We start from the raw sequence: 19,486 nt of genomic DNA on the forward strand, positions 1-19,486 counted from the left end.
GGTGTTGACATTCGGCGTACATTTTTGATGTTTCCAAACATTTACAAATGTTATAGAATAGCCAGGACATTGACTAAAAGGTGTTTTTTTTTTTTTCAAAACCACAGAACCAGACCAGAAAGCTGATGTTGACCATGTTAACCATTGACAGAATGTGCTTATCACACACGTTTGCTCCAAAAAGAACTCCACTGGAGCCCTTTTGTAATTTCGCCGTTATATTAAATTTGCTGGTTCAACACCCATCCTAACAAGTCCTCCTCTTTTGACCCACAATTTCCTCTGAAACAGCTGCAGGGTCATTAGCGCCGCTCTGCACGGAGGCTTAGAGGCTGTAGCTATTACTTTCCAATCATCTTCCCAAGGCTTTCATTACTCCTGACACAACCCATTCCTTTCAACACACCTGCAGTATGTGTGGTGTGTGCACGGCTGCAGTGTGTGTGTGTATGTGTGTGTGTTGTTGATTTGTGGGTGTGTTCGTAAACATGGAACCCGGGCCAATGATCAATAAGACATCCAGTTGAAAATCCAAATAAACAGTTCATGTTGAGAAGCCAGAACATAATCTAGTGAGCGAGCAACTACAATTTTAAAAGAATTATTGATTTCCGTCTGTAATCATTTATTCATTGTGGGCTGTCAGTCGTGGTTTTCAGCTACTTTGACTCTAACCTGTCTTGTCTGAATGAGGAAACCATTTTCTCTTGATATAATGACAGAGTGCTTGTACCTGTCTGCTCTGCTTACTGAGGATATGACCACATGATTTTGGGGGCTGCTATTTGCAGAAAGCTATTTGAAAACTGAACAAGCAAAACTGACATAATTGGATTTCAAATGCCACAACTTTCACAGCGGCAAGTCTCTGTGTTTTTTTTTGTACCTGTCTGGCAGCAGGCTGGAAGCTGGATTCATAATCAGAGGAGTTGAGGAGCCACAGCGGGGAAACAATCTCTACAACACGGCGAGCCCGGTCCAATAAGTCGTGAAGCCCATCCGAGAGGGGGAGGTGTAAGGTAGCGTTGTCTGAAAAGGTGATGTCGTCCGGGATGTTCTCCACCAGCACTGCTCTGAAAGAATGAAAGGAGAAATTCATTCAGCACCAGCAGGAGAAAGAGGCAGAGGAAAGCAGAAGCAGCATCATTAGGCAAAGCCACAGAGGTCTCTTAATGGGAAATGTAGAGGAAATGAATGTGGGGTTCATGGCCTTTCACCAGGCAATTACTTCTGTTTACATTGGTGACAATCCTTAGCCGGGCTGCTGGTAAATGAAATTATATTCCTTTGTATTTTTCACCCGTGACAAATCAGCTTATACACCAGTGTTCAGGCTCCTCTGGGTCGTTAGCTTAATGGGAGAAATGACGATTTTTTAGACTTTACATGCCCTTGAATTCCAGCAGGCACTATTAAATCTTGTGACTTTGCCAATAGAGTGAATAGGTGCAGGCTGATATTCAGGCCTGTCAGCAACGCAGTGATTCAATTACCCTTCGTCAGGGAAAAATATCTAATTTTTCATGTAGACTTGTTGGTTTTCTCAAATACGCTACTCCCTATGGTATCATATGGTGCTTTTAATAAAACCATCAGCACTCTGAGAGTCTGTAGTCTCAGCAAACAGTATAGAGTGAAATTATATACCGAGACAGAGAGACACTTTATATTCTGATGAGGAAGGAGTTTGCAGTAAACAGCTCGGTGCGTTCAGTCGACGCACGCCACTGGGGTTATGTGACTGAGCACGACTCTCATCACTCTCTAATACGACCGTTTCCCATTTGAACCCAGTGGAGTACCTGAAAATCACAGAGGGGATTAACGGCCGCGTGTGTGTGTGTGCTGTGAATGGATGGTGGCAGCGCTGGAGTCGGCGCTGCTGCTGTCAAGCCTCAGTGCTCGCCATGTTCTCTCTATCAGGCTTAGACATCGATTCATGCCAGTCGCACCATTTGAGAGATGGACACACGTAGAACGGGAGGATTTCACGAGTCGGTTCAGATGTAAATGAATTGAGCTTGGCTGAGGTTGATTAAGTCTCTGGATCAAACAGTGTCATAAAAAGCAGCAGCCCCAGACCTGCAGAACATTGAACTGAGTCCCACGGCTGAGAGTCAATCTTAGTGAGCTATATCATGATACATATTTTAATCTGGAGCAATTCTATTCCCTTTTTGAACTGCCTTCTAAACAGTTTAATGCCATAATATGTGTTTGATACAATGAATCCATGACCACTGGCAAACAATTATCTCAAATTTGGTTTATTACCACTTCTGCTTTGTGTATTTTGATAATCCAGTTTCTTTTCACAGGGACTGTAAGGATTCTTCATCTGTTTATTTTGTTTATTATGTTGTCACCATTTTTCAGTTTAATTGCATTTCTTTAGACGCAAAAAAAAATCAATTGTTCTTTTCTGCTCCGATCTTGTTTAGTCTTGTTTGATTCATCGATCCATATGATTCATGATTTTGACTGTTTCCAGTAACTGAATTCTGACTCAGGTTTAGCTGTCAGACACGCACGCACGCACGCACGCACGCACGCACACGCGCACACACACACACACACACACACACACACACACACACACACACACACACACACACACACACACACACACTGGTAAGCTTCCTAGCCAGGTATCTGCAAATGGATGTGAGAAATCGCACCAATCAGAGCTCAAGGGTCAGCCAAAAAAAAGTGACAGCAAAGGGTCTGCCAGTGCTTTACTCAAGGGCACGCCGGCAGCGCATGTTCTGCAGGTGATAATGTACTGACATGGTGTTGGGATGCCTGTCGCCAGCTCACAGCCTGAATATGCATTCAGAGCCAAGTCAGCTGTTTGGAAAGTGGCCAAGCGTCAGACGGCAGGACTCTCTCCCTCTGTGATCATAATGCAGGATTCCTCCTCATGGAAACGACAATCGATATGTTTAATTCAGCAAGAGAATCACTTTTGTACCGGAGAAGCAAATTTTGGCACACATGCTGCTGAGGATTTGAATAAGGGGTGAAAAATGCAGAGAAGAAGCACAATGAGACAAAGAGAAATTTGAAGGGCTGTGATGAAATTATGGAGAAGATGAATGTTTGCATGACTGAGTGCAGCGTTTCCTTTTTTGCTCTGAAGAAAGAAGAAAGCCTCAACACACGAGGAGAGCTAGAGTATGACAGCGTGGACCACAAACAGCTCAGCATGAGGAAAAACAAGAATGGATGGAGAGCAGATTGAAGAAGAAGAGGAGGAGGAGGAAAGAAGGGAGAGAGGTAATCTCATTCTGAAACAAATTCTCTCGGTCCATCCTAATGGGAGTGTGTGTGTGTGTGTGTTTGTTTGGGGGGAGGGGGAGGAAGGTGATGAATGGTGAGTTTGAAGAGTTAGAACAGCTCAGGCCTTGGAATAAAAAGTGGAGAAAGCATGTGTGTGTGTGTGTCTGTGTGTGTGTGTGTGTGGGGGGGGGGGGGGTCTGCCTGTGGGGAATTCATCGATTTCTCGAGTCCTCCCCTGCACCCCCCTCCCCTCTCTCTCTCTCTCTCTCTGCTGTAACCCATCTGTGCACTCATGGGTGTGATTCAGCCCCAGAATTTGATACCTAAGTGATGTAAACTGTAGTGTATAGTGTGTGTGTGTGTGTATGAGTGTGTGTGTTTATCCATCCATGAGTGAGTAAGACATAGTGTGTGTGTGTGTGTTGTATGTAAAGCCATATTCCCTGTCTGACTCCATCCTGATCTTACTTTCCAATAAGCACAACATTTCATGAAATACATCTTTCCTTCCCATTCCCATGTGAACACACACCGTAAACATTAAACACCGACTCCAGCCTGTCAAACTAATGCATGTAATCACGTCTATTACATGCAAACGCTGTTGATACCGGCCTTGTAGCACTTAGGTTCATGTTGAAAATCAATGTTGCAGAAGCCTTCCTGACATCCAATATAAATCAACCTGTGCTGTGGGTGTTCAGTTAAGGCAACACAACAAATCCTGGAGTTGGCAGTTGACAAAAAAATATTAATATGGAACCATTTTGAAAATCTAAATCAGGAAATAGCTCACGCTGCAGCATAAAGCTCCCCAGATTCTGTATATCAAAGTGTGAATCTCTAATCTTCCTCTTTGGTTTCTGCCCTTTCACACCACAACTGTAGATCAATACTAACCTGTTTATCAGCAGCCTGACACCAGCCGGTTAGACACGTAAACACCAGACTGACTGGATAAGATCAGACCAGATGGGATAAATTGCTCGACAGTACACAACTCCGTTACTCGATGATGATGAGAAAATGAACGAGCGCGTGAGTCAAGATGAGAGTTCAAATAAGAGCTACGGAACAGAACAGATGCCCATTGTCGACATTTCCAAATACAAAAACATTAGAAAGCTGCTGAGTCATGTTTTGGGGTCAAGTAAGAAAAAGGTTGCTGTGGGAATCTTGCACATCGAGCAATATCAAACTCTCTGGACCCAGATTTCATTCTCAGTTTGATGGTCGGCTCATTTTTCAAAGCTTGAACTTGCTTAGTTTCAGAAAAGTTTCTGTCTGTAAAGAAAGCGCTTTGCATAGTTTTTTCATGATAAACTGCAAGTACCTTCATGAATTTAAGCGTGCAGGACCCAAAACCTCTTGGTGCCTGATTATAATCGTTTCGAACTCGTTGAAATCTACCAATTTCATATTTGCACCAAAGATTTTTGTATATTACTGTAATCATACCATCTTGTTGGTCTTTTACACAGCCGAGTGGGACTTAAGCACAAACACAAATCTCAAGCTGGAAACGTGAAAGCACACATTTATGAAAGACGAAAGTAATTAATAAGTCTCTTCATCCAGCCAACGGCTGATGAATCGCTTCATCTCCATCTGCTTCACTCGTCTCACCCTAAATCTCTCCATCTGATTCACCACCATTTCCCTTCGCTCTTTGCAGGAATTCATTCCATGTGCTTTGCTCTCTTACGGGCCAAGGCACAGTGCCCTCGGAGCAGAGAAGAAGAAGAATCCAATTCATCATTACTGGTGTGATCACATTTTCAGCTTTGAATGGGAGAGAGGGGTGTCAGATAGATGCCTTTGTGAGGTTATAAATGGCTGGTTTGGTGAAGTCGAGGGCGGCAGGAGTGTGAAGACAGAGAGACACAAAGACAGAGAGAGCGAGGGAGGGAGCGAAGTCATTCAAGGCTCAGTGTTAAATTGAATGATAAGAATCTAATGGAGGGGAACCAGTATGAAGTGGAGAGAATGAGAACAGGAATTCTGTATCAGCCAAACGACTCTGCTGATTGGTCAGTTTCACTCAGGACCATCATAGCATGCTGCAGTCAATTTAACAACATTTCCTAGTGACTCATATGTTAATTATTCTATTCTATTCTATTCTATTCTATAGGATTTTACATTGTTACTTTAATATAGACATCAGTGGAGTCACTCTTTAATGGAGGTTATTGGAGCAGCTTTGACAGTGCAGATAACATTGTTAGGCTGGGACCTCATGGATCGCTTAATGGCCTCCCAAAGCAGAGTTTCTTGCTAATGCAGATGGTGGAAGAACTAAAAGGCCCAAAGCAATATCTAAAAGACAAAACAGCTACAACAAAGCAAAGTGACATGTGGATCCCCCATATGTAAGTGAGTGCATGTGGTTCTTCAGCTCACCTGCAGCTCTTGCTACAGTTCTCCTCAGTGATCCCATCCTCGTCTTCGTCCCAGATGTCAACGGCTGAAAAGATCAGCGCCACCAGAACGGCGAAGCAGCACACCAAGGCAAAGATCACAATACACTTCTGCTGAGACTGCAAGACAGGGAAAGAAAACAACATTGATCTCAAAGACGTATTCCCCACTCTCAAGCATTACTGTGAAAACAAGGCCAAAGTGCCCCAACCTTGGCTCCCATTAGCCCCACAGTGTGTGACACCTTCCCTGATTTAATGCACAGCTCAGCGGATCATAAAATGATATGGAGGAGAGAATTCCCACGAGCATTAACACAAACATGTACAAGGCGCTCACATATCACTTCACCCCACTGGTTCAAGGTTTTCGAGTTGGGCTTGAAAGAGATGTGCTGGAAATGGAAACATGAAGAAGAAAAGAAAAGAAACAAACAGGAAATTAACAAATACACCAAATCACAGAATTGAGGCTTTGTTGGTGTTCCCACTGAAGGACTCACCATGCGAATGAGATATTGGCTCATGTTTGATGTGTTAGTAACAAATCATAGAAAAGAAAACACACTGAGAAGAGCTCATCAGCCAAACATGCCCCCTGGGTGCACAAATTACTCCCACCTTCTGGAACAACACCATCATCAATTATTGATCTGATAGACTAGGGGTGTGTGTGGACCTTTGCAGGACTTCCAGCGTCAATACATTGGTTTACAAACCTCTGTTGCTGCGTAATTTCTCATAAACAAAGTAATTATGTTTAAATTTACAGTAAATATGAAACTAAAGTTCAGCACACCGCAAACACATAACGAATACTCTTTTGCTACTTTAGTTTTATTGTCTAGCAGAAGCTTTTATTTTGAAGTCGATATCCTTTTTAGCACCAGACGTTCATCAGTCCTTGTACCGTTCGTTCTTCTAATTTTGAAAATGGTTAAAGGAGCCCTTTTTTAGTTTTTCTCGTCAGTCTATCCCGAAATTACAATAAACCGGAAGAAGCTCTGTATTGTTTTGGTTTCTTTATTTGGTTTTGTTTTGGTATTTGGAGTCGGAAGTTACGAAGTTAGCAAGACGAGAACGAATTGACCATACGATACCAAACAAACCAAATAACGATTCGTTTACTAATTTTCGTGTTTTTAAAGCGTAAAATCCCCAAAACGAACAATATACGGATTTATATCCTTCATAAAAAGCGAAATATTGCATTTTGTATCGATTTTTATTGCTTTTATTGCTTTTAGAAGTGGAAAACCGTCTCTGTTTCGTTATCAAGGTGAATCTTGAATCTTATCACAGATTTTGGAAATACTAGAAGTGTGCTTTTTCAAACAGAGATAAAAATGTTTTTATCTGCTATGTTTTTTGTCTCTAGCTCCCACACTGTGTTGGTGGAGCTTCAGTGTATCATGGACGTAACCTGCTGGAAAAGTGAGTATAAATACACCTAACTACATAACACTTCCCCGTGTCTATTCTTCTACTCTTGAATCTTTCCCGCTGTGGTTTGAGGATATTGATTTCACATTGTTTAGGTAATGGCATGACCTCGCTGTTTCTATTTTAGGAACAGATGCTGTAATAAAGAACAGAAGGAAATCATTATATTTACACTTTTATGAAGCCTGGGACTTGAAGGGCAACAGTGCAATCAAGCAGGTGTGTGTACTGTGCTCCCTCGGGGACATAAGTCATGTCTCTGTGAGTGTGAGCTGCTGAATTAGAGCAGACACGACCCAATTATTCAGAAACGCCCAGTCTGTTGTAAAGCAATAACACACATGTATCCTAAAGCATGTGAAAGCTGCCAAAAGAGTTGAAACTAATTATCCCTGAATGCATCCGATCATTAGCACAGTCATCACATTATCCTCAGAGACAAATCTCATATCATACATCATTGACCCTGTGCGCCAAACAAACCCACCACAGCCTTGGTAATTCTGTTGTGTTTATTGTAGCTGAAGAGATTCATAAACATATGTCCTCGTGTGGGGATTTGAATTCATCTAGCAGGCATCCAGTGGAGTGTTCCCAGTGGAGCGGAGAGAGAGGGAGAGCTGCGGTGGATATTCAGCAACACACCATCATCCACACACAGCCATCTGACTGCACTGATGTCTGACATGGGGATATTGTTCTCAGCTTCCCAACAGTACTGGTGGGTGGAATATTATCTCCCTTTCCTTTGTGTTGGCACAGTCTGCACGTCCAATTAGTTTGCTCCTAGTCCTCTGCGTCTCTGGTGCATCAGCAAAAGCGAGCCAAGACTGTGAGGAAGGGTCATGTTAGCGTGAAGGATAAAGGAGGGAATTTCACATCAGAAGGCCGTGAGGTTCCATCCACAGACCTGATATAAAAAATGGAGATGATTAGAAACATTTCTCTCTATTCCTATAAAAAGCCAGAGGCAAGAGAGGGAACAAACTGTCACTCATGTGCTTCATACCAGAGGCACGGCATGTATGGAGGTCTGCCTGCACGAGTAGCTCTGTGTACGCGTCTCATATTGCCTTCTCTTTGCCCGCTGCTGCATGTAGGTATGTGCGCATCGGCAGACGTATGAAGAGGTCAGACTCAAAACGCACACCAGGGAAAGTGTTATCTGACACATGAGCACAGCGAAGGATCAATAGAGCTTCAATTACAGGAAGTATTCTGCCCCCACGGTTAAGGGGAAAAAAAGAAAGCTCCTGTATGAAGACAGTCTAGGAAATCTGAGTTATTGCGGAATTTTCAGGGATATTTGTGTCTTTTGGGTTGGTATGTAAATCTTTGACCCCAAGGTGAATCAATTTGATTCTTCAGGGAAAAATTCAATACAGAAAGACATCCGTAATGTCCGCTACGATTTGATAAGCTAATTTTAGTACACGTGAGTCAGCACAATTTTTGTTGGGGTGGTTGGCTGAGACAGGGAAATCAGGTGAGATCACACGAAGAATTAGAAAAACTACAGAGTCACCAGTAGAGCTCCAGGAGGTACAACATGTACCTGTGTATGTGTGTATTTTGAAGCTTATATCAGACAGTTCAGGGTTAAAAGAGTCAGTAAATGCTAAACATCTGAACAGTTTCCTAAAATTACATAATAAGAAAAACTATGTTGCATTTTTCTATGTTAATCATTTCAGGAGGACTGGAGTTAATTGCAACATGATGCAGAGAGACTTCCTCTATAAAAGGCTGACGAGCACCGTGCAAGGTGGATGGAACAATGCCACATACACACGCACACACATTCTGTCTCTTTCTCTTCTTTCTCTCTTCTGCTCTGTTTTTCTACTCGTCTCCTCTCTTTTCTCTGAAACAGACACAGAGGTGAATGCCAGGACAGTGAGGGTGGATGTTTACATGATGGGATCAGAGGCAGAACTTTTACATGGAGGCTGTCTGCTCTTTTCCGCGCAGCTCTTTGCCAAACCCCTAAGTTGTTTAACATCTGCTCTTTGTTATCTAAGGGAAAGATTGACACATTCTACTAATCTACAAGTGGGATGGAAAACTATGTGTGCTGCTCAGTGTGAGCACAGACGGTACGGTGATCTTGTAAGATAGGCTCCATTTTTCAGGCGTACCGGCTTGCTTTGTGCTGATCTGTCACCCTAAAGCGCCGCTGAAGTAAAGCAGAGGGACCTTCAGAAATATTGCAGGGAGTCAACAGCCTATGAAGACGATATCAGCACCGTAGCACCGTGGCACCGTGGCACCGCCCAAGTGCACTTTAGAGACACTGGAGCTATTAGAGTGAGACTATAGTGGGGAAAAATAGATGAGTCTCCCCAATGCATCCAAGGAAAAGTGTCAGGGGACCAATTATCCCCTTGTGAGCGTTTCTTCTGTTTCAAGGCGCGGCCTGAGCAAAGATGCCGCAACACCACAAGGGCAGTCCGGCAGAAACACCAACACCATATCCTGGACCAATTTGTCTAATGAGAGCTGTGCAGATGCTGCGTGGCTGCTGGGGAGAGGGAGTGGAGTGCAGCGTCACCTCAGGCCAGGCTTAGCCAGGCGCGGCGACTGGATGCGTTTGGCGAGTATTTCAAGAGACTCGAGTGGAGCCAAGTTTCCGTCCACGTGCACAGCTGGAGCGCAAGAGAAGAAGTGGAGAGCAGAGGAGGGAGGGAGGGAGGGAGGGAGGGAGGGTCTGCAGAAGGACTGAATGCTCATCCAACGCTCAGCAGGCTTACAAGGATGTTTAAAATGAGATCATACAGCCGTTTATTCAGTTATTCTTATTTACCAAATGTCTTATATGCACCTTTACTGCATTTGAAATTGGCACAAATCAAAGTAAGCTCCCTCCAGCCAGCAGACTGTACTCCACTGTCTGGAATGAGAAACTGGCCCGGAGCACCTTCACCTTCAAATTCACCTTCGCCTGCGACATCCCTTCCCATGATTTAATCTCATTCTGGTTCATCTTGCGGTCAAAAGCCAACGTTGGTACAGCGGCTGAAAACATTACCTGACAGTTATATTTGAAAACAATCAGCTATGGACAGGGTGGAAAGAACATTGCTGCTCACAGCGGAAGCACAACACAATGACGTGCGCAACCTAAAATAGACTTTGGCAAAATGATATTCTCAGCCTGCTGTACTTGCAAACATTTAGGTCATTTAAGCCATTTAGTTAGTAATGTGGGTATGTGGAGGGAAGTGTATTTAATCTACAGAACGGTTTGGCTTTCCTGGCATTAGGCTGAGGTAAGGATGCAAATACTGAGTTATTTAGGAGCCAAAACCTAATGTCCTCACTGCTGTACGATTTCCTATAATTACCCCACATGTTAAGGGAAGGGAGTCAGCAGGTTTATATCGTAAACATAATTCCATCGGCTGATAAGAGCAGCATGCCACAGTGTTGCGTATTAGATTACATTCAGCGGAGGAAGGCTGCTTGCTGCATTAGCTACGTGAGTTTATTCCTCTACCTCAGGGATGACCTGGCCTGGGAAAGGTGTTTGATTCCATCGCCCGGCAGATATTACGCCTGGAGGAAAGTGATAGCTTCAGAGAGGAACGAACCTCAGGGAAAGTGTTCTGGAATATTGATTCAGAGTTTTCAAGTAGAGTTATAACAATGAAGCCGCAATTACTTTTCCTTCGCAGCAGAAGAGACACAACACAGAGAGCAAACCTAACTCCATGTTGCTGTACGTCTGAGTCCAATCTGACATAACACCGCCGTACTGTAGGGTCGGCCGGGGGTCGCTCTCACTTTTCATTATCTGGACACTGTAATGCACGCTGTTGTGAGTATGTATGGGTTAAGCTTGTAGAGTGTGTGTACTCTCAGGTGATCTACAACATTCACACTGCTAGTGATCTGAACCGCCGGCTCCTCCGCAAAATGAGAAGCAGTATTATGGTTATTCACTTCATCCAGGCAGGAGGCATTCTTCTTCACAGCCGTGGCCTGTGAGAGTGTTTGCAGATGAATAGATGATGACACACACACACACACACACACACACACACACACACACACACACACACACACACACACACAGTCTCAAGGCAGCCTTAAGCAACACAAGTATTTAGATTCTGCACACTGGTTCACCGTGATCATATTTAGCTCTGTGTGTGCGTGCATGTGTGCGTGCGTGCGTGCGCATGTGTGCGCATGTGTGCGTGTGTGGTTAATAAAGCAATACACGGTAGGTTTGCCAGAGGTGGACAGGGAATGATTGGCAGTATGAGAGCAATATCAGGCAGCAAGCTGTCAAATTCTAGAGGATTTGCTGAGGAGGCAGGTTTGTGTGTGTGTGCGCGCGCGTGTGTGTGCGTGTGCTTATGCTTCATTCTTGGAGCGAAATCCCAGATCACTTCATTACCTATACACTATCTGGAGGTCATGAAGGTCCATCTGTCGTCAGAATATGCTGGACTTTGTCTGTTTCTGTGTCCATGTTACTCCTCTCTCTCTCTCTCTCTCTCTCTCTCTCTCTCTCTCTCTGTCTCTGCCTCTCTCTCTCTCTCTATCTCTCTCTCTCTCTCTCTCTCTCTCTCTCTCTCTGCTCACTCTTTCCTTACTCTTTCCTTCTTTTCTTTTTCAGGACTGTCTACAACTGTTTACTACTACTATCATTTGAACCCTTCCCGATGAGCTTGGCTGCACATGCAGAATTACTTTGTAGTGGTTTGACTGTTACTCTTTTTACGTTCCTCCCTCAGTGAGAGCTATAAGATACCTGTCTTAAGTGCACATTAGCACTAACGATGTAGGTTTAGTTATGTTAACAACTCTGTAATTCTGAGATCTCTATGCAGCGGTCGTGGCTTAAGGCAGTGAGGATACCTAAATATGCATTTAGATGCACTTCTTCTCAACACTGGCTCCAAAAGGATGCTGACTGTAAGTCTTGTCAGTACATCTCTTAGAATGCATTAAGGTTACATCTTCTTCTGTATGTCCTGTTGGCATTGTTCCATTAAGCAGATATAAAGGTTAGGGGTGTGTTGGTTTGACTGGGCGGTGTATCGTAGACCCACACTGAGCCACAGTAGCTGCTGCTGTGTCATGTCATGTTAGTCTACCCTAAACAGAGAGCAGGTGAAAGTTCCCGTTTGTCTCCATGAGTGTTGTGCTACAGTTTGATGAGATGCTGTCCCAGAACACAATGTTGACGACTTCAATGTTTGATTTTGTGGTGGCTGAGGACGAGGGTCTGATCAGAGAGACTTATCTTGGGGGTGAGACTGACTTTTACACACTTTTAGACCCTGAACTGAGGGATCTTAAAGGACATCTGCCACTTTTACCTCTGAGCATTTAAATGTTGCTTCATCGCGCCATCGACAAATTGCAAGTAGAATTTCCATCTTTAAATTATTGACTTTTAAAAGTATACAGTATATATAAAGTGTTCCTCGCTCCGGTCTCGCACAACTCAGCCTCTGCCGTCAGCCTGCCTTGTGCAAAGTGACAGCATGGCCCTCCTCTCCAGAGAGACAAGTGCCCTGCATTCAGCAGCGATTGTATCTTTTGGTCCCCTGAGCGCCCGACTGCTCTGTCAGCAGTCACTCAACTCTGCCAGTCCTCAACCACAATCACAGCAGCAAAGACGTGTCTCCTTAATGATAGGGCTCGCCATAAGAGAGAGAGCACTCTCAGTCATCCACGTGGCATTAGTATAACATAAGACAACTGGACAGACTCCACAGGACTGAAGATTTCACATCCTTCATCTCTGAGGCTCAGTCAGACCCAGTGATGGCTCCACTCATTACAGGAGCTACCTGGCTGGCTGAAGGCCCTTTTTCCATCTCTGGTGCACTTAAAAAAAAAGTGGTGTGTTTGATGCCACCGGACTAATAAAAGAAAGGAAAAGATGTCTTTGTGCTTGGCAGAGGATTCATAATGGCCTGGAGCCCAGAAGGGAACGTGCTACTCATCTTCAAAGGGTTTCCACTATCAATGTGTTTGACAACTCTGTCCGGTAGTGTGTTAATGGATCAGATCACTTTTGTTTTGATAACAGTGGAATAGGAACTAATGCTGTAAACCCTTGAGGCCCTCATTCATACTAGCAGGACAAACAGTTACTAAATAATGGATATACTGTGTGTAATAAGAGTGTGAACAGTCATGTTTAAGTGATAAGCTCCTCTATATTTGCAGAGGATCCTGGTTTTGGTCTTCATTTTGGTCTTCGTGGCTTCCATGGTAGAAGCTTCATGTAATGAGCGATTCACATGATCAGAGCAACATGCCTGTAGAGTTGCTCTGGGTTGTTTCATGTAAGTGCTCCCGCTAACACACTGTGTGATGGTTTGATGTTTTCTGATGGTGCGTGCTGTGATGTAATTAAAAAAACATTTTGCTTCAACACCCAAGGGTCTAGATGGTTTACTGCTTACCAGGCACAAAACCATCTTAATGGCCTTACCAGGGTTTTGTTTTCATTTTTCTCCATAATTAGGTTCATTTGGGCTTTACCCTCTGTGCCAAACTGTAGCTGGTGGTTCCACCTCAGATGGGATCAGACAGGTTTGCTAGTTTGTTTTGTCCTGCTGTTGTTTGGTTCCTCTACTCTGATGAGGCTTTCTGTCTCTTCCATTCTGTTTCTGTCTCCCTTTTACTGCTGCAATCCCTCTGTGAGCTCCTTTAAATAAACCACACAGTGCAGTAAATATCTATATAAATACACAAACTGAAGACAGCATCATAGTTTGCTTCCCTTGTTTGTTATTCTGTCTGTATCCAGGCAGGTGAAGCCAGATCTCTGTCACTAAAGAAGCTGCCTGGCCCTGTGCCAGCTACTGTCTTATTCACTTTCAGTCGGAACACAGGTGACATCATTGCAGCAAATCAATAGAGCAGGAACATCATCCATCTTAAAGGCATGTACCCATATGGGATGAGAACATTCTAGAATATCGAGAGCGGCCTTCATATTCAGCTGAAGTGGGTCACAGGTGGGCTTCATACACAGGCACCTTCAGTGGAGAGGCACAAACTAACCACCTGCTCAGTTATTAGGTCTATTTGTATGCATTTTACTAAGCAAACGATGCCAAAAGAGACAAAGCAGTGTGCCAAATGATTCCACATAGAAACGACGCATATGAACTCACATTCCACTGTTATTAGCTTTGCGTTACCTCATTTGTAAAGGAATGAGCAAGAATCCCAGTTCTCGTCCGACACTTCAGCACCACGCTAAAAACAGAGCCCAGGCATTGGCACTGCTAATTGGAATGTGGCCATAGTACTGTTATGAGTTGTAGCTGCGTTTGACAAGGTACAAATGCTGCCCTTCTGTGTGTGTTGTCAGACATACACACACACACACAGTCGTCTCTGTTCTTGTTATTTGTTTGCCCTTGTTGCATTTTTATTAACACTGACATTTCTCACTTCACCAAAACCTGTGTCGCACCTAAGAGGAGGCATATAAATAAAATTGTTTCAAATTGAATCACTCCCTTGTTAATTAAAAAGTCTCCAGTGTTCCTCTCTGGAAGCTGAAGGCGAGCCATCTATCACTATAGACAGTCCAGGGCCGGCTGAGATGGAGGCAGACAGCCCCAGCTCCTCCAATCTCTGCCAGATTTACTCCCGACAGTCACGCACCGTCCCTACCTACGCCGCGTAAAAAACCTCATCAATCCCCAATCAGCGATGGCCTGCGCTGCCATCTCATCTCTCAATCTATATTATTTGCGCCCCTATCTCTACTCCTCACTCCTGGATCAATCCATCAATTCTCACTAGTTTGCAAAGAGGATCAGCAGACTGTTCCAGTTGTCTTATCAATCAGCCGGATCCACCCTGCCGTGTTTTATAAGTGAAGCAGGGATATAGATGCTGTGTAGCCTACATATGTGCACGGTGACACAAAGCACCCCATAGCATGAAGGCTGTAGAATGTATCCTGACTGGCAGCCAGTTTGGAGCAGAGAGTAATGGATGTCAGAGCAGCAGACAGACAGACAGCAGGGACTAACAGATGCACCTCTCTGTCCACAGAGGCCTGACACTGATTGTTTTTTAAGGGAATTTGATGAGAATGGATCCACTGCTTATGTGACCCGGGCCAATCTGCTGAGATGAATTGTTTCACACCACAAGTGTATTGACTTTTAAGGGTTAAAATATTGATCCAGGGTGTAAAAAGTTTCCGTTAATAGCTGAGTTAGTTTCTGTACAAACAAAAGAAGCTCATCAGGTTCAGGAAAGTGTTTTTGATTTATAAAGACGTTAAACTTTAGACAGACATGTTTGAAATAATGTTTGGAATAATATGGGCACATTTAAACTTTCAATACCTAAAGCTGACACTAAAGCACTTGGACATGAGCTCATCATGTTTGGAAGGCCAGTAGGGTGAGGCAGATCAGTGAGCTCCTCCTCGTAGCCCTTAGATGATCTTTCTCTGACCTTTTCAATAAACGACTTAACCAGGGAAGGTCAGCGACTGCTGCCTCTGAAGACAAACATCAGCAATGGCCTTCAGGCTTGGACCTGTGGAGAGTGATATATAGTGATATGTATACTCTATAGAGATATAAGAGTGTGTGTGTGTTTGTATTGGGGGGGCAAGAGAGGAGAAATCAAAATAGTGATGTATGAAGAAAGGGTCAAAGTATGAGATGCATCATGACAAGATGATGAATTTAATGTTACATCCTTCAGCACCCAGAGTGAGATTGATATGAGATCTATAGACTTCTGCTGATCCTTAAACACTGAGGTCACACTCTGCTTTAACATGACCCGGCCTGAGACGCTGCTGCTCTGTCTTTGTGTCTCTTTCATCGGTTGCTGATATATTCTGTGTTTCCAGGCTAATACCACTCTCCTATCCGTGAGATACGATCTGTAGATAGGAGTCACGTGTCAGATAATGAATCAAACATCACTGCCAGCTGCCATACAGTCATGGCATTATAATCTATTCTATTCTCGCACATCCTCGTCTTGCCAAGCAGCTGTGCCCATTGATCCCAGTTGGGGCTCTCAAAATCAATACGTCAATTAGTCCCCCCCCTCCCATTACGATGACATGAGAGTCTTGGCTGCTGCTGACTGACCACGATGAGACCTGTGACCGCTGTCCACCCGCCAAGTCATCCCTCTCTCTCCGGCCGCTCAGCGCACTCCCAGCTCACGTCTGTCTCGGGCGAGTCTCAGCCTGTTATTCCCGCCATTTACAATTCTAACGCTGTCTGAATCAGAGGCGATACACCAAAGTACCATCTATCATCAGACTGTATATCATCATCCTTACAATATGCTGCTGCTGTTGTTGTTGATATGTGAGAGCTGCAAGTTTTGTTGACTCCAGTCCTCCACCCACCGCCATCTTCTCTTCTTACTAAGATGTAGATGTTTCTGCAGACTCTTGCATTTTTCCCCAATGCTTCCGCCCATTCGTTGGCGTTTCCTGCTCCCGCACTCCATCTGCTTATTTATTGTTGGATGTATCATATTGCCACCGGTCACATCATACGGTATTGGTCAGTGTGTGTATGTGTGTGTGTGTGTGTGTGTGTGTGTGTGTGTGTGTGTGTGTGTGTGTGTGTGTGTGTGTGTGTGTGTGTGTGTGTGTGTGTTACGTGAGTCATGTGGAATCGTGTGGAATCAGCACCATGTTCAATTACACCAACTCAGCCGCGAGCCGAGGATGGTTTACTCAGAGGCCATATGTGCACACACAAGCGCACACACTCCTATTGTGAGCCTGTGTTTCATTAAAGCCCTGCCAGTAGAACCACTCGAGTTTTGTCTCTTGACGAACCACAGGCCCCAGCTAAATAACCTCCTCTATAGGGAACAATGGAGAGCGAGGGAGGATGTTATGAATTGATTCACGATAAGGGGCTCGGTTGTCTGCTTTCTGGTTTAAATGCACAGGAGTTTTGGAGGCCAGGCGAGGACAGCAGCAGCAGCAGCAGCAGCAGCAGCAGCAGCAGCTTGTTAAACAGAATGTCATCCAATCAATCACCAGGGCAATGCAACATATATTAGATTTTAAGGAACGGTATCTGTGTTCTAATATGTACGCTGCTGAGGTATGAGTCACAGCTACAACAACACACACAATTGTCACCAAAGTCACATCTGAACGCTCATAAATACACATTACCCAGACACATCATCATAAACTTCACCGTAGCCCAGAACTCTTTGCCTTCTCCGCGTGTCAAAGTCAAACTTTTATAGCACAACAAAATTACAACCTTGGGGAGAGAGAGAGCAGAGTTGTTCTCCTGAAGAGGATCTGGCAGCATCTGCAATGCAGCAACATCTCTCCCTTGACACCGGCGACCTTTCATTAAGATTTCTCGTCGCTGCAACTTTTCACAAGGCAGAACTTTGTGACTTGAGGGACCTTTCTGCCGTGCGTGCTCATGCATATCAATATGGGGCGGTGGTAGTGGGGTTCGTGTGTGTGTGTGTGAGTGTGTGTGTGTCTCCCTGGCCTTCATCGGGTCATGTAGGGACGCTGATGCTAAGTGTAGCTGACAGCAAAACCGCAAAACTGTTCCCTCCGTCACCTGCTGAGCTCTTATTGTTGCCAAGGTATTTATTCAGGATGACATTAACAGCTTAACTCCTTTTTTCTGACAACAACAACAAAGCTACTCAAGCACCAAAGACAACATTTGTAAGTACATTAAACAGCTCCTCAAATACAGTACCAGGGGTATTTATAAGAAGTTATTTCTCACCCATGCTGCCTTGTATAATCAGAGGGACATGAGGAACAGAATAGAAGGAGATAAGCCTTCTCAGAAAATGTGTTTGTTCACATTAATCACTGTCTTATAGGCGACGGCACATCTTCCTTTTTCCCTTTCCTTTTTTTTTGTGACAAATTGCTAATCTTTGCGCATGCTGCATCTTCCCAGAGTGATTTGGGCGTAATGAACCTAAGCTGTTAATTGGATGGCGACAGCGGCGGCAGAGTGAGAATTGATCTCAAAGGAAACTGTTACAGACATTAATAAATAGATGAGCTCTGACACTTCATCCTGCCAATACAAGCTATACCTTTGTTGCACAACACGCCGAAGGTCCACACTACGATCCGCCTCAAAACACTAGAAATGAAGGACGAGCATGTTGAATGCCTGAAAGCTTTTAAGTAGGCGCCGGGTTTACAGCTGTAATGTATGAGAAAAGCCAAAGAGCCCACCTGCCGGCTAGGAAACCGCTATCAAACTGTGTCGTTACGCTGATGTACAGCTGGTGCGCCTGCTTTAATGCCGCTTCTTGCCTCAAAACCATCAATTGCACACATAATGCAGCATCATTATCTCTTCAAACCTTTGATGTATTTTACGCAGGCTTTTTATAATGCATAATCAACGCCATAATCAAAAACACAACCAATAAAGGTTCACAATCTGTTCCTCTCCTCTCCTCTCCTTTCCTTTCCTTTCCTTTCCTTTCCTTTCCTTTCCTTTCCTTTCCTTTCCTTTCCTCTCCTCTCCTCTCCTCTCCTCTCCTCTCCTCTCCATTACTTAATTGATTGATGCCTGTATGAGTCAGGGTGTGCATTCTCTCCTTGCGTTTTTGTCATTTTTGAGAGGCTCCATTTGTTTGGCGAGGCTGAAACCTTGTTAAGGTGCGATGATGGATAGTATGTCCGCCCACACAATGGCTTTAGAAAAAAAATGAATTGTAAGGGTGAGTGTGTATGGGCGCCTATGCTTTTGGCTCATTGTGTCCAAATAGTTCAGCAAATTTGGTTGAGCTGCTGCCTCCACAAATCTGAACAGGGTGATGTTATGGGCAAATCAGAGGAGTGCATCAGCAGCTGAATTGATTGATTTATTATAGAATATGAGACTTTTGCCCCTACAATTAGCAATTAGCTGTAGCTGACTCATCCACTAATTATTTGTCCTAATGACTCAGTCCAGATCCCAGGCTGCCTCACCTCTCTACCACGCCATCAACTAAAGCAAGACAAGTCTGAGTGAGCCAGCGTCTGTCTGCACTGAGGCTTTGTGTCCTCATAGGGAGCTTCCTCACTTTACAAACTCATGCAAAGCTGTCCACTCTCTTTTGTTCTAGTATTATTGTGGCAACCTTGTTCTTTTGACACCTTGCATTAACACCCATCCCCTCTGTGTGGACATGTGGTCTAGGTAATAAGGTCAGATGTTAATAAGGGAGTAAAAACTAGCAGATGGGATCGCTATCTGACCTGGCTGCCCGTAATAAATGTGTGTATGCGGGACACATGCAGTCATGAAATCCTGGGAATCGCCCGCAGAGCAGGGAGGAAGGTCGGGCTTGAATAGTGCGACGACCTGACGACC

General features: G+C 44.2%; 1 protein-coding gene across 1 annotated transcript in view; it reads right to left on the minus strand.

Moving 5' to 3' along the window:
* LOC143008595 (inactive phospholipase D5) overlaps positions 1-19,486 on the minus strand; it is a 33,908-nt gene that overhangs the window by 4,443 nt on the left and 9,979 nt on the right. Inside the window, exons 2-3 of the mRNA XM_076160418.1 lie at positions 5,683-5,819; positions 887-1,073 (exon numbers count right to left, since the gene is read on the minus strand). Coding sequence (XP_076016533.1) covers positions 887-1,073; positions 5,683-5,819 — 324 coding nt within the window. The remainder of the gene's footprint in view (positions 1-886; positions 1,074-5,682; positions 5,820-19,486) is intronic.

Source organism: Genypterus blacodes, unplaced genomic scaffold (assembly GCF_046128005.1).
Source record: "Genypterus blacodes isolate CSIRO-AG114 ecotype Tasmania unplaced genomic scaffold, CSIRO-AGI_Gbla_v1 ptg000105l_1, whole genome shotgun sequence".
NCBI lineage: Eukaryota > Metazoa > Chordata > Actinopteri > Ophidiiformes > Ophidiidae > Genypterus > Genypterus blacodes.